We start from the raw sequence: 14,468 nt of genomic DNA on the forward strand, positions 1-14,468 counted from the left end.
ATAGTAGTAATATTCGTACTAAATATCTACAAAACAAAAAAACAAACAAACAGTGAGTATATCTAGTTTAAATTAAGTATAAAATACTATATATTTTCATTACTTTTATTTACTTCCCATAGTCTTGGGATTATTGCTTTAACTTAATAACTACACGAGCATATTTAGCTCCATTTTTTCTAACCGTACATCATACAAAAAATATTAAGTTTCCAGGATCAAAAGTAAAATGAAACCTCAACATTTAGGTTTTTGTCAAAGGTGCTATAATAATTAAGGAAAAGCTTTATGTAACAAGAGCTAACCTTAGCTTAAAAAAAATTATTTTTTTTGGGCTAAATATACTACCATTTTTATTAGAAAATACATTAAATACTCAACTAAAATCACTTACAATTGTAGGTTCTCAGTATATTGATAATCTGCTTAGGTCATATATTTCAAAAAGTTCAGATGAATTAATATACCTCAAGAAATCATTACATATAATATAAAAAAACCCAAGAATATAATCTAATTCATACTTATTGAGTCAATAAGAACCCATCCCTTTTTCATTAAATTTATACTTTATAGAGACTACCACATGCACTGGACAAATCATTTATCGGAAGAAATGAAATTGAAAATACATATATACACGTATATAACTGCATACCTATCCAAGAGGGTATCGAGTTTCTTTTATCTTGGGAAAATTAGAAGAACTTATTCCTATATAAATGCCATATAAAGAATAAAATTTTTTAATTTTAGACAAAAATAATGAACCATATAAGAAAGTTAATGCATATATGTGTAGCAATACAATATTATAAAAAACCTGACTGCTATTTTTTAGATTGATTAATGCCAATTTCCCAGATTGAAAAAAATAAAATAAAACATTATTATGTGTTGTCTATAATAATTCTTGCTAATTCAATATCACAATTACGTTGTCTGAAAGTATATGAACCCACCCTTTCGTATTAAATGATATTAAGCTGAAAATTTTCAAAAAAAGTGAACCAACCGAGGTTTGAACTCGGGATCTTCGCCGTGTAAAGGCGACGTCGTAACCACTGGACCATTGGATCTTTAATCTGTTGAAAATCAATTATCTGAGAACACAAGATAAACATTAGTAAATATCCAGATTTGGCAAAAATTTCTTGGAAAATTTTTCTAAATCTTCGCTTATGGACAAGAATGCTTGAAACTTTTGGTGATTTGGAATAGAAAGCGCTTTACATAGAATGGAAACAAGAAAATAATAGACAAACGATGGTTGAGAAATGACAATGTTCAACAACAGCCAGGGTTTCGGTGACTACATTGTGCATAGCTTATTATAGAGATATAATAAAATTGGCTTTATTAAACGGCATTTTAAGCGATATTCTGTGTTAATAATACCAATACATTTCATTATTTATAGTATTCAACCGACTAAATATGTTAGACGTTAACCAATTTATTGTTGAAAAGGGTGGTAACCCAGATTTAATCAAGAAATCTCAAAAAGCTAGATATGCTAGTGTTGAATTAGTCGATGAAATCATTGCTGACTATAAAGATTGGGTCAAGACTAGATTCGAATTAGATGAAATCAACAAATCCTTAAATAAATTACAAAAGGAAATTGGTTTAAAATTCAAAGCCAAGGAAGATGCTAAACCATTATTAGCTGAAAAAGATAAATTAACTGCCGAAAAGAAGATTTTGACTGAAAAAGAACAAAAGGAAGACAAAGATTTGAAGAATAAGGTCAACTTGGTTGGTAACATTGTTCACCCATCTGTCGTTGTCTCAAACGATGAAGAAAATAATGAATTGGTTCGTACTTGGAAACCAAAGGATTTACCAGAAGTTGGCCCTGTTGCTTCTTGTACTGGTAAGCCAGCTCAATTGTCTCACCATGAAATTTTATTAAGATTAGACGGTTATGATCCAGAACGTGGTGTTAAAATTTCTGGTCACAGAGGTTTCTTCTTCAGAAACTATGGTGTTTTCTTAAACCAAGCTTTAATTAATTATGGTTTATCCTTCTTAGCTAAGAAGGGTTACATCCCATTACAAGCTCCTGTTATGATGAACAAGGAAGTTATGGCCCAAACAGCCCAATTATCACAATTCGATGAAGAATTATATAAAGTCATTGATGGTGAAGATGAAAAATATTTAATTGCTACATCCGAACAACCAATTTCTGCTTATCACAGCGGTGAATGGTTCGAAAAGCCACAAGAACAATTACCAATTAAATATGTTGGTTACTCCTCTTGTTTCCGTAGAGAAGCTGGTTCTCATGGTAAGGATGCCTGGGGTGTTTTCAGAGTTCATGCTTTTGAAAAGATCGAACAATTCGTTTTAACTGAACCAGAAAAGTCTTGGGAAGCTTTTGACATGATGATTGCCAACTCCGAAGAATTTTACCAAACCTTAGGGTTACCATACCGTATTGTTGGCATCGTCTCTGGTGAATTAAATAATGCCGCTGCTAAAAAGTATGATTTAGAAGCTTGGTTCCCATACCAAAAGGAATACAAAGAATTAGTTTCTTGTTCTAACTGTACTGATTACCAATCCAGAAACTTGGAAATTAGATGTGGTATTAAGAAGATGGGTGACAGAGAAAAGAAATACGTCCACTGTCTAAACTCTACTTTAGCTGCAACTGAAAGAGCCTTATGTTGTGTCTTGGAAAATTATCAAACTGAAGACGGTTTAATTGTTCCAGAAGTCTTAAGAAAGTATATTCCAGGTGAACCAGAATTCTTACCTTACGTTAAGGAATTACCAAAGAATTCTACTTCTAACAAGAAGAAATAAGTAACCAATATTAACTGCTTTATCTTGAAGTACTTACTAACTATTTAAATTTACTCGTACTGTTTTCAACTTAGTATGCAAGCCATACTATTACAATTTAATATATAGCTGTGTACTTTTCCACGATCTATTCTATACTATAATATTATATAATGTAATATGATAAATGATTGAATTTCCTAGGCTTCAATACAGGTAGTGAGAAATTTTTTTTTGAACTAACTTTATTTTGCATTTGAAATAACACTACCAGATTCAAAATCACTATTCTTTCCACTGCCCTCAAAAGAATTACATGGTGAATTGTCATGGACATCATAATGTGTTATTTTAAACACTTTCTTTTGTTCTCCCTTATCTTTTATATTTTTGATAGTCATGTCACTCACAATATCAAATTCTCTAAAAGAACTCACTTGTGATATTTTTGTCGAATTGTAATTGGAACTCTGCCATATATTTGGTTTGAAATTTTTTTTGAGACTTTCAAATAAGCTCTTAGATACAATCTTATCTAATTTTTTATTAGTCAACTTGTTAACATATGCATTTTTTATCTGCGATCTTGATTTATCATATTTAAAATTCCTTAGGAAGATCTTATAATTAGAAATATTTCTTCTTTGAGGGGAAAGCTTTGAGGTGTCAGCAAAAGGTAGTTCAAATATTTTACGTGACCTTTTAGCGGCTTTTAATTCAAAAGCTTCTCCTTCCTTGTATGGAGGGCTAAACACCCAAGAATAATCTGATATATTATATGATTGATAACTTGTGGGAGAAATAGAATTAAAGTTTGAATCGTGAATTCCACCCTGGTTCAATTCTGGAATCCCTGTATGCGCTATTTCGTTGCTAGAATCATTACTGTTTGGAGAGGTTTGTCGCCTAGGTAATCTAAAAACAAAATCATATCCGGTACTTGAACTTTCAAATAAATTCAATCTTACATTATTTTCTGTTGTTGATGTTTGGATATTTGACCCATAAAGTGTAATATAGTTTGGCGGAACTTTTATTTCTGTACAATTATCAAATTCTGTATAATATTGTGCACCAACATTTTGGATATTGTTACACTCACATGGCAAAACATTGGGGTTAGTTACCGGATTTGTGTCATCTTGAACAAACTCTTCATCATAAATAGGATCTTCTTCATCTGCTTGCAAGATATAGTTATTTATATATTCTAATTTATTAACAGCAAGTATATCACAGTCTCTTCTTACAGAATTAGTATTCAATCGTTCTTCATCAGAGAGCTTTAGTTTAGAAAGTGTATCTGTTAACATTGTTAATTCTAGTTCTTCTCTCGTGTAACTATCGACTGTATTCGTACTCTCTTTGTCACTGCTCGATTTATTTTCAGATTCACTGGAACCAGGCTCACTTTGAATATAAGGTATATCTGAAGTACCTTTTGGATCAGTATCCCTATTGAGGGTATTTCTGTTCAAGTAGGAGCTAATACCTGGTGGAAGAATCCTTTCTATTTCATCAGTGTTTATATCATTTTCATTTTTGTTGAATTTTAAATCGATGTTACTACTGATTGATATTTGAACATTACTTTTTAACTTTCGTACATTGTCATTTTGTTTAGTATCAGAAAGGTTACCATTAGATGTATAGGTTGGTAATTCCAATTCCAATGTACAAGAAAACTTTTCAGCATCTGAATTTTTTTGAGATAATATCTTGTTAAAATCAACAATGCTAGTTTTACGATACCTTTGCGAAGTTTTACTTAAAGATGGTATACTATCAATTTCTTTATGGCTTCTATGTGTCATACATTCAACATCAAGTTGACCGACATTTCCGTCTTCATGAGCATTATTACTATCTTCTGATGATAATTTTAGACTTTTTAGTATTTTTACAATCTCCAAATTGGAATCATATGATTTTGAATCTACTAATTTTGAACTGGTATTTGTATTTGAAGGAGTGACTTCTTCATAATAGTTGTTTATTTCAGTTTTATTGTTCATGATACAATTATACAATGCAGATATTTGACTTGAATCAGGCTTATACATATCCTCATTTTGAAAACTTCCAGGTCTATCACCATCACCATCCTCGTAGTATTCATCGTCATCACCATAGTTAACTCCAATGGGTTCTTCTAGGTTTTCTACTTTTGCTTCAAGATCTCTATTTAAAGTGGATCTATTCCTATTACTACTCCAGGCATTAAAACTATCATAATTGTTACTTCTATATCGTGCTGAATTGGATTCAAGGCTACTACAGGGATTTATTGAGGCTGATATTATTCCAGGACTAAGTAGTGAGCCTGAAAGAATCCTTGGGCTTATTAATGTCCCTGATGGGGATCTTTTAACCGGTAAAATTGAGGAATTATTTGAAACAGACCTGTACAATTGTTTTTTTATCAACTTATCATTCGTATTAATTTTATTAATTCCATTTTGTCTTGCTTTATTAACTAATATGCTTTTGAAATAATTTTTAAACCTACGTAGTTTCCCTGGAGATTTTGTTTTAATAGTATCATCAATAATTTTGTTGCAGAATACGTTATCCCTATTATTAGCACCAACCCACGAATTGTCCACTTCTAAATTTTCGGTGATCGGATTAAGTTGATTGTATGTAAAACTTCCCTTTGCATTGTCGTCAAAATGATCTGTTTTATTATCAATTTCTTCTTCCTCTGTAGTTCGATTTGTAGCATTTCTATTTAAAATATTCTCTCTTGAGTCTGATTCCCCATATCTACTATTTTTGCTGGTACTATTATTATACGTACCAATTGACTTTAAAGATGACTGTCTATCTTTCTTGGACTTCTCATCATTTGACATTATATTTCTTTTATTATATATTTAAAATCTCTTTTGTAGACGTACTGGGACAATGTCTCTATATTTTATTCCTACTTTCTATTACCACCGTCGATTATAAAAGTACTACAAATTGAGTATTGAGATCCTTTTAACTATCAATTATATAATAGTATAATAGTTAATATAAATTATTTTGATCTAATGTTTGTGTTCACAAAGATTATGACAACAATTTGACAATCAGGTTTGAACTCCATAACAAAAAACATCAAAAAGCAATATTTTACTATTTGAAAACAAAATATTGTATACGTATTAAAATCAGGCTATTATAACCTAATAGGTTATCCAATGTTTTGTTTCGAAGGACGTCTTCTAACTATTCCAATTAAAGAGATTAATGCTTCACAAGGAAATCCATGTGATTTTGTGTCACTTGGAATTCGCGTCATATCTAGCCGCACAACATCCTCATGTTTTATTTCCTGCTACACCTGTACATTATTCGTGCGCTTGAATTGTTCAGTCAATATTACCGAAAAACAATGCGTCGCTGAAAATTCTAAGGGTCACGTTTTGAAAAACAATCTACAACACCTCTGGAAGAAGCTTTTACTCTCTAGACTGAATTCTCCGTTATTCTAGAGGGGATTGTAACAAAACTTAGGCAGACTGTAATGGAGAGAATCAAAGAGCTAGTGAGAAATGTTCCTTGGTCCAGAAGGACATATTCTGGGTCTGTCAGTTCTAGAGAAATCCTGGAGGAGCGGAGAGAGAGCCGGAATTTCTGCTGTGACTTACTATCGAGGTATGGATGGCTAATTTCGCCAATTTGAAAAAAGTTGATGAAAACAAGCACATTTATATAGGTTATATTGAATATTAATACAATTTGGCTTAAGAGAGAGGAACCAAAGAACCGACAAGATGTCTACTGAATTGACTGTTCAATCTGAAAGAGCTTTCCAAAAGGTATGAATTAGTGTGCTCAATTTTTAAAGAAATAGCGATGTGATAATTTAAGATTTTAGAACATTATAGAGACTTCCAAACTTTGATCAAATTATGTGTATGATAGATATGAGTTAATAGAATCCATGAATCAATTAGTTTACTGCCAGAAATTCATCTGGATAATTTTAACTAAAACCGTTTAATGAACTATGTTATGATCTATTGAAAAAGAATAAACCAAAAAGTGTACTGTTAAATGTTGGAATCTTTATCTAAATTATTCGTCGAAATCCATTGTGGTTCTATTTTACTAACAGATATTTTTACGATAATTTATGTTATCAAACAATTTTTTTTAAATAGCAACCACACATCTTCACCAATCCAAAGTTCAAGACCTCCAGAAGAACTAAGAGATGGTACAAGAATGTCGGTTTGGGTTTCAAGACCCCAAAGACCGCCATTGAAGGTACTTACATTGACAAGAAATGTCCATTCACCGGTATGGTCTCTATCAGAGGTAAGATCTTAACTGGTACCGTTGTTTCTACCAAGATGCACCGTACCATTGTCATCAGAAGAGATTACTTACATTACATTCCAAAGTACAACAGATTTGAAAAGAGACACAAGAACGTTCCAGTCCATGTTTCTCCAGCTTTCAGAGTTGAAGTTGGTGACATTGTTACTGCTGGTCAATGTAGACCAATCTCCAAGACTGTTAGATTCAACGTTGTTAAGGTCGCCTCTGGTGCCAAATCTAACAAGAAATTCACCAAATTCTAAGTGGATTTAATATTTAACTATTATTATCTATTAAATTAAAAATCGCCTTTTTATAGCATATTATATTTAAATTTTATTTGTATAAAATTCTCTTAGAAATCACAAAAACTTATTATTATTAATATTAAAGTACTGTTTCTAGCAAGTTTGAATCTTTCAAATACCTGAGTGTTATGATTAAAACTTACCTTTTTATATTTTGTTCATTCATTAGTATTATAATTTATATAAATCATATTAAAATTTTTTATATACTTCTAATACAATAAATTAAAAATTTAATCTATAGAACTTTTCAATTCATCGATATTTCCTGTGGTATCTAATAAAAGCAATAGGTCTCTGCAAATATCATTAATTGTCTTTTCTTTAAATGATTTAATATTATTTCTCATTTTTTCAAAGCACATTTTTAACTCATTACCATTTAATTTAATCCCTGGCTTTAATCTAGATAATTCCTCCCAATCTACTTGAGAATTTTCTGTAAAACCTAAATCTCTTAGTTTTTCTAATATCCATCTTTTATCATGCAATGTTATAGTTTCAACTTTCGCTATTGTTTCCTTTTTAAGTAATTTATTCCATTTATAACGGCATTGAATACGTGATCTAGTACCATTCATCATTTCACTGACAACTGTCCAATTAACAATCGATTTGAAATTTCTAATAGCAGGCCTTTTATTTCGAAGTTCTTCTAAATCTTCTTCAGTTTTAGCTTCTTGCTCTAATTTCGCCTGAGCTTGAGCATCAGCTTTGTGTGCATCAACCAACATTGCATTCACAACCCTTTTCAATTCTTCTTCTTCTTCTTCAGACCATTTATGAGAAGCTCTATTCCCTCCACATTTTAAGTAATTTCTCCACCTATCTCTACAATCTTCTGGCATTCTTCCCAAAGTTTTACCAATTTCTGACCATTGACCTTCTTTTTGTGCGCATAACCTAGCTAACTGTCTTTCTTCCTCATCAGTCCATTTACCACGTTGTTCGAATATATGATACTTTCTACGGACATGCTTATAGATAGAAGATCTTGTTCTGTGTGGTAAAACTTTGCAAATATTAACCCAAAAATCATCTTTCTTTCGCTCGTTACACCAAATTCTATTACAAACGTCATGTCTGGACATCCCTTTAATAGTTTGATAATCATTCACAAACTGTTCTAATGCAGCTTCCTCTTGCGAATCAAATGACTTTCCATTGCTTTGAGTTGTTGTTACAAATATCGTGGAAGCTTTTATTGCGGCTGACTGAATCAATTTACTTATATCTGGCACTTCCGTATAGTCTAATGGAATATTTACTTTAGGTAACACATCACGATAATGCTGAGGTTCCGAATGATGATTGTCAGAACCCAATGACTCATCCGATTGAGAATGTATTCCATTGTTATTCGATGATAAATGCTGATCGTTCAATGATTTTCCATTTTGTCTAGAAATATGTGATTGAGAAGCATGTGAAAGTAAGGAGTGATCATGCATATGATCCTGTTGATCCACTTTTATATGTGGAAATTTTTGTGAATCGCGACTCATAGGAATAACATCTAAATGGTTTCGAATATCTTGTTTTGATTGTAGTGAGGATGATTTTTTATTTTGCTGTAAATGTGCTGCAAGAACTTCATCAAGTGAATGATGCTTTTGCAGTTTGTCTGTAGTAATTCCACTCAACTCACTAATAGCTAAGGCACCATTAACCAGTGATTGATCATGTAGCCTTAAGTCTTCATTATTATGCTCATTAATCAAATCATTCAAATTACTCTTATTGTTATTATTACTTATACTGCTGTCACGAGTATCTGTTTCTATTGCCACCGAAGCTAGCATATCAGTTCTGGAAGAATGGGTGTTATTTGATGAAGCACTAAGATCATTTTTATTTTTACTATTCATATTATTCATTGAAATATCATTTCTAGATCTTCTACCAGAATTGCTGTCATTAATATTATGTGAAGCTACATTCGATGAACTTTGTATACTTTCCTTGTCTTTATTATTGTTATTGGATATTTCTTCTTCTGTGTTTAAATATTGTTGGAAATCAGGGTGTTGTGCAATCGAATCAGTGTCTATTATGGCTCTTCTAACCAATTGATCATGTTCAGATACTTCATCGTTATTATCTTCATTATCATCTAATGTAGCTAGTTCTGGATCCACAGCTAAATGGAGCTTTGTTTTATTGTTATTATTTTTTGCCTTTTTATGACTATGGCGTTGAATATCCTGATCGTTATCTAAATCATTAGAGGTATCATTACTATTATTAGTTGAAAGATTTTCATCCCCTTCATCATCTTCGTCTATCATATCTGCTCGAGATCTCTTATTACTTAATTTGGTAGGGTCTGCTTCATTACCAACGTCATTTTCAGAAGCCAAAGCAGCTGCAACAGCTGCAATTGCAACTGAGTGTGGATCACGATTATTATTAGTTGAATCTGATTCTGTTTCATGAGATGAGATACTTTGATTATTAACATCTGTATCTGCATGACGGAAAAACCATTCCATTTCTGCAGTTGTCGTGGAGTTACTGTTTAAGTGATCTACTTTTGGTCCCACTAAATCAACATCAATATCTTCATCGTCATCTTCACCATCTTGATCTTGGCTATTGTGACTTTTACTGCCATAGTGCTTTCTATCCTTAGATGAATCTAAATCACTACCGCTATCATTTTCAGGTTCGTCATCATTATTAAGACCAACGCCTACATATTTGAAAACAGCTTCTTCAACTGATTCATGCCTACTTTCCTGATCATTGTTATCCAACTCAGCGCCAATAATATGCTTATTAGTTCTATTATTATTACTTAGGCTCATAGTCAAAACGGGTCTCTTGTATTAATAATCCTAATCAAAATTTAAAAAAATAAATTTAAAAAAATAAAAAATACAATCAGGTAAAATATTAGAAATTTCTTGATTATAATGTAGATCAAAAAAAATACAGGATAATTTATATTTTTACAGTATGAAGCTTATAAAATACAGTTCTTAAAAGGAGATATGTGATTAATGCTTTTCTTGTTATCTCTAGTGGTCACCCCGTGATAAATTAATTAATTAGAGCCAAATATATAATTAATTAAAAGCTGATATTATCCTTGAGGCTATAACTTGGTATTAAGGACACAATTAAGGCGGATATATAATGTGACGCTTCTTTTACCTTTATTGTTGTAGTTTGTCAGGGTAAACAAAATATCTTACAATTTTCAAATATTTTTTAGCTTTAAATTACCCGTCTGATTTGTGTTTTCAGTTTGACTGAAGGCGAGAAGAAAATTCGCAACACAATCCGAGAAAAATTGGCTTCGATAGAAATATTTTCCGCGGAAATAGCCTAGAAGTAGTGAATAAATATAATAGCGCAAAATAAATTGACAATTATCATTATGAGAGAGTTGAGTAATGTATATGCTATTTAAATATATATATATATATATATATAAATAATTAGTTTATCTATGATATTATATGTGAGTCTCTTATTAACGTACAATATATATATATATATATATATATATACGACAATAAATTTGAAATGTGAAGTTTATGAAATTCTAGTCTTAAAAAAGTCGTTTATTTGTGTAATGATCGTTGATATGTTATTCTTGTATTAGTTATTATTACATTGGAGGTGGTGGTGCATTTGCCATATATATCCTCTCAGAAGTCTTTTGATACTGTATTTGCAACTGTGAATATTGGTTCTGGGAATGTGGGGTAAAATCTCTTGAAGAACTAGTTAATCTACCGAAAAATTGTTGGATATAAAGTAGAAATTCCGCAAGACAATCTTCTGATTCTCCCATGATTGACAAGTTCCTATGCTGACCAGATGCCGTAGATTGATTTACACTTGTAATCACGTAATCGTTAAATGTTCTAAATACATCAACAGTCATTTTTTCAAAATCAATTGAATATGATGAAGGCAAATTAATTGAAAGTATCAAAGTATCTTTCAAAATTGTAATAGCATTGATTAAAGTTTCACTTGCAACAAATGTTTTGTCAGCAACAACCACTGATTTCTTGTGACCTACTGGCTTGGATTCTTTCGTGGCATCAGCTATAGAAGGTTCACTAGATTTTGTAGTTCCAGCTGATAAATTGTTGATATTGGTTTTATTCTCTTTCGATTTAGTAAATATTAAAGATAGGTCTCTAACTTTAATCCAGTCTAGAGGATCAATATTTATACTAGAGACAATATCGTTTACATCCTTTTGAATACTTGGCTGAACAATGAAAGGTATCCACTTTTCATTTACTAGTAAGCCCTTCAAAGTTTTAATATTCCGTACAGAGTTAATCTTAATATAGTTTCGAATTTGTGATGTAATTGTATCTTGCAAATATTTAGTCAAGAATTCACCGCTAACATTTTCACATTCTTTGATAAATAATATAATAATTGAATAGACTCTGATGAAAAATTCACAAGGAATTACTGTATTTGCTTCACGTCTTACTGAGATAATCTTGCCCATTCTCAACTGGACAATTTCAATACCTTCATTAATGCCATTTCTAATATCTAGTTGTTTGATCATTGCCATTTGATTTTCATTGGATTTCCCTAATGCTGTTATTTCATTTAAGGCAATATCTAATAGAAGTTTCTGCTGCCTATATAATCTTCTGATAGCTTCACTTAAATGAGTGAATATGAAAATTAGCATTTCTTGAAACTCAACAGGAGTTTGAGCTCTAATTAATCTTGATAGTTTAGAGCCACTTGATATTGGTTGTGATTGTGATTGTTTAGTTTGTTGTGTTGTTGAATCATCCATATTTACACTACCCGCTTCAGATATAGTCTCTTGTGGTAAATAAATTTTAATAATATTTTTCAATTCCGTTATAAACCTATCTTGATATAAATTGAAGGCACTAGCAAGTTCCTCACATCGATCCAATTTTCTAACTAGCTGCCTTATTTCGTCTTGGAATTGAGTTGTAACTTCTGAATGCCTTTTATCCCTTGTGCCGTTTTGTAATCTTAGTAACACATCACGGGTAGTACCAGATTCACAATATTGCCTAATGTCTTGAAGCAGTAAATCACAAAACTGTAATGAAAATTTACCACCAATTTCAATTTTCAGATTTGTCAAGTATTCCCTTGTTTCTGATAATGAAGGAACTGTCCTTAAATTAACTAATTTATAAGGCCAATCTTTTGTCCATTCATTAACCAATTTATCATTATCTCTATCACCTTTTATTAAATTATCAATTGATCTAATTAATTCTAAACATTCTTCGAATTGATTTTGTCGATAAATTGTTTTACAATAGTCAACCTTATTTAAAACTAATTTTACTTGTAGTAATGCTTGTTCAAGTTTTTCTACATTTTTCATTTTTAAGATATTTTTAATGCTATTAATTTTTTTCTGAATTTTTTCTCTATCAACTTTATTTAACCTTTCAACTAAGCCATCTAAATCATTAATTGATAATTGAATATTTTCTTGAAGTTTAGCAACATCTCCTAAAACTGTGAATACTCTTTGTGAAGATTTCGAAATTTTTTTGACAAGTAAATTTTCCACATCATCTAAATAGTCAATAAGAATATCTCGCAGTGCAATAAAAGCTCCATTCCTCTTCTTTTCATCTTCGCTTGATGTACCATTTAAATTTAAATCAATACCATTCAATACTTGATTAAATATTCTTGGATTATCTAGTTGAAAATTTTTATCGAAAAAAAATTTTGGAACCTGTTTTATTTTTAATTCTTCTTGTTCTTCATCAGTTTCTTGAAATTTTTCTTTATCCTTAAAATCTTCGTTATTATTTTCTATATCAGTAGGTGATATAAGATCATTATTCAGATATCTTATACTGTTTGTATGCTGGAAGGTCGTATATTCGTTTTTAATCGAAGATAAGTATGCATTTATATCATCTCTCCATTTAGGATTGATTTCATTTTTGGAAAGAATTACTGGTGGGATATCTAAAGTAGTTGGATAAGCTAACCAATGCTTTCTTCTTGTGTTCATTACTATTTCATAAATTGAATTATTTCCCAATGGTGAATAAACTTCGGACCCTGAATGCTTATCGTTGTTAAACATAAATGTTTTTGAAGGTCTTCCACTATTAATTGAATCAAAACTTCTTCTAATAGACACCGAATCAAAACTTTTTCTTATAGCACTATTAATTTTGGAAGGGTTAACACTGGTAGAACTTCGAATATCATCATTTAAAGATTCTTCTTCACCATCTCCAATTAAGGAAGCATTATCTGATTCGGCAATTGGCTTAATATCATTGCTATTAGTTCTGGTATTAAAATTGTTACTCGACGAGAGGTTAACTTTATTGTTTGATGAAGAAGAAGTTAGTGAACTACTAGTAACGTTTGTTGAATTTGATGTTATTCTATTAACATCATCCTGTATGGAAATTGCAGGAATGTTCATTTTAAAACAAACAACAACTACTCAATGGGTATCAATGCAGTTATTTTGATGAAAAAAAATAGAAAAGAAACAGATGAATAGCAATTTAATGTTGGACTGAATATGTTTATAGATCAATCAATTATATATTCAAGACAAGCTTCTAAGCTCTATATCAATTGGAACTTAAATTATATTGGCGAATCTAGTAAATATTACCAGAATTCCAACGTATACTGTTTCCAAACATAAATCACGTGTAAATGTGCGGGTAATGTATATCCCTTTAAAAGGGGTGTTGAATTCATTTACTAAATGAAGTAGTTATAAAATTGGTGAAAAAGAAGAAAAAATACTGTAGAATCAATTTTCTTCATCCATAAACGTACCTATAACGTGTAACTTATCTGATTATATTATTTTTAATTAATCTGTGAATTATAATTTTTAAGTACAGAAACACAGATTTGAATACATTCCTTTATAAAAAAGGAAATGACGTAAAATATAGACAGAGTGTAAAATATTAACATGTAATTGTAGGCTACCTATATATATATACTTATACATATGTAAGAGTATTAATATGTGCATTACACTAATTAAAATACATAAAGATCGGTTAATTGGGTCAATAGTAA

At 30.8% G+C, this 14,468-nt stretch overlaps 5 protein-coding genes and 1 non-coding gene across 6 annotated transcripts; 2 read left to right on the plus strand and 4 right to left on the minus strand.

Annotated features, from left to right (window-relative positions):
• Nucleotides 1-1,006: 1,006 nt before the first annotated feature.
• On the minus strand, nt 1,007-1,079 carry TBLA0Gtrna6V. The gene has a single exon. It is a non-coding gene; the product is annotated as a tRNA-Val (tRNA).
• Nucleotides 1,080-1,437: 358 nt separating this feature from the next.
• On the plus strand, nt 1,438-2,814 carry SES1 (serine--tRNA ligase SES1; the record flags this gene model as incomplete). The annotated part of the gene is made up of 1 exon (XM_004181710.1): nt 1,438-2,814. One exon carries the CDS (start codon nt 1,438-1,440, stop codon nt 2,812-2,814), a length of 1,377 nt encoding a protein of 458 aa, XP_004181758.1.
• Nucleotides 2,815-3,038: 224 nt separating this feature from the next.
• TBLA0G03030 (uncharacterized protein) lies at nt 3,039-5,648 on the minus strand (the record flags this gene model as incomplete). The annotated part of the gene is made up of 1 exon (XM_004181711.1): nt 3,039-5,648. One exon carries the CDS (start codon nt 5,646-5,648, stop codon nt 3,039-3,041), a length of 2,610 nt encoding a protein of 869 aa, XP_004181759.1.
• A 909-nt stretch (nt 5,649-6,557) lies between these two features.
• TBLA0G03040 (40S ribosomal protein uS17) lies at nt 6,558-7,370 on the plus strand (the record flags this gene model as incomplete). Its single annotated transcript, XM_004181712.1, has 2 exons — nt 6,558-6,602; nt 6,948-7,370. The coding sequence occupies 2 exons, from the start codon at nt 6,558-6,560 to the stop codon at nt 7,368-7,370; spliced, it is 468 nt and encodes a 155-aa protein (XP_004181760.1).
• A 278-nt stretch (nt 7,371-7,648) lies between these two features.
• NSI1 (Nsi1p) lies at nt 7,649-10,222 on the minus strand (the record flags this gene model as incomplete). Its single annotated transcript, XM_004181713.1, has 1 exon — nt 7,649-10,222. The coding sequence occupies one exon, from the start codon at nt 10,220-10,222 to the stop codon at nt 7,649-7,651; it is 2,574 nt and encodes an 857-aa protein (XP_004181761.1).
• An 809-nt stretch (nt 10,223-11,031) lies between these two features.
• On the minus strand, nt 11,032-13,848 carry VPS54 (Vps54p; the record flags this gene model as incomplete). Its single annotated transcript, XM_004181714.1, has 1 exon — nt 11,032-13,848. One exon carries the CDS (start codon nt 13,846-13,848, stop codon nt 11,032-11,034), a length of 2,817 nt encoding a protein of 938 aa, XP_004181762.1.
• Between the last annotated feature and the right edge of the window lie 620 nt (nt 13,849-14,468).

The sequence above is a fragment of the Henningerozyma blattae genome, chromosome 7 (genome assembly GCF_000315915.1).
Source record: "Henningerozyma blattae CBS 6284 chromosome 7, complete genome".
In the NCBI taxonomy this organism is placed as follows: domain Eukaryota; kingdom Fungi; phylum Ascomycota; class Saccharomycetes; order Saccharomycetales; family Saccharomycetaceae; genus Henningerozyma; species Henningerozyma blattae.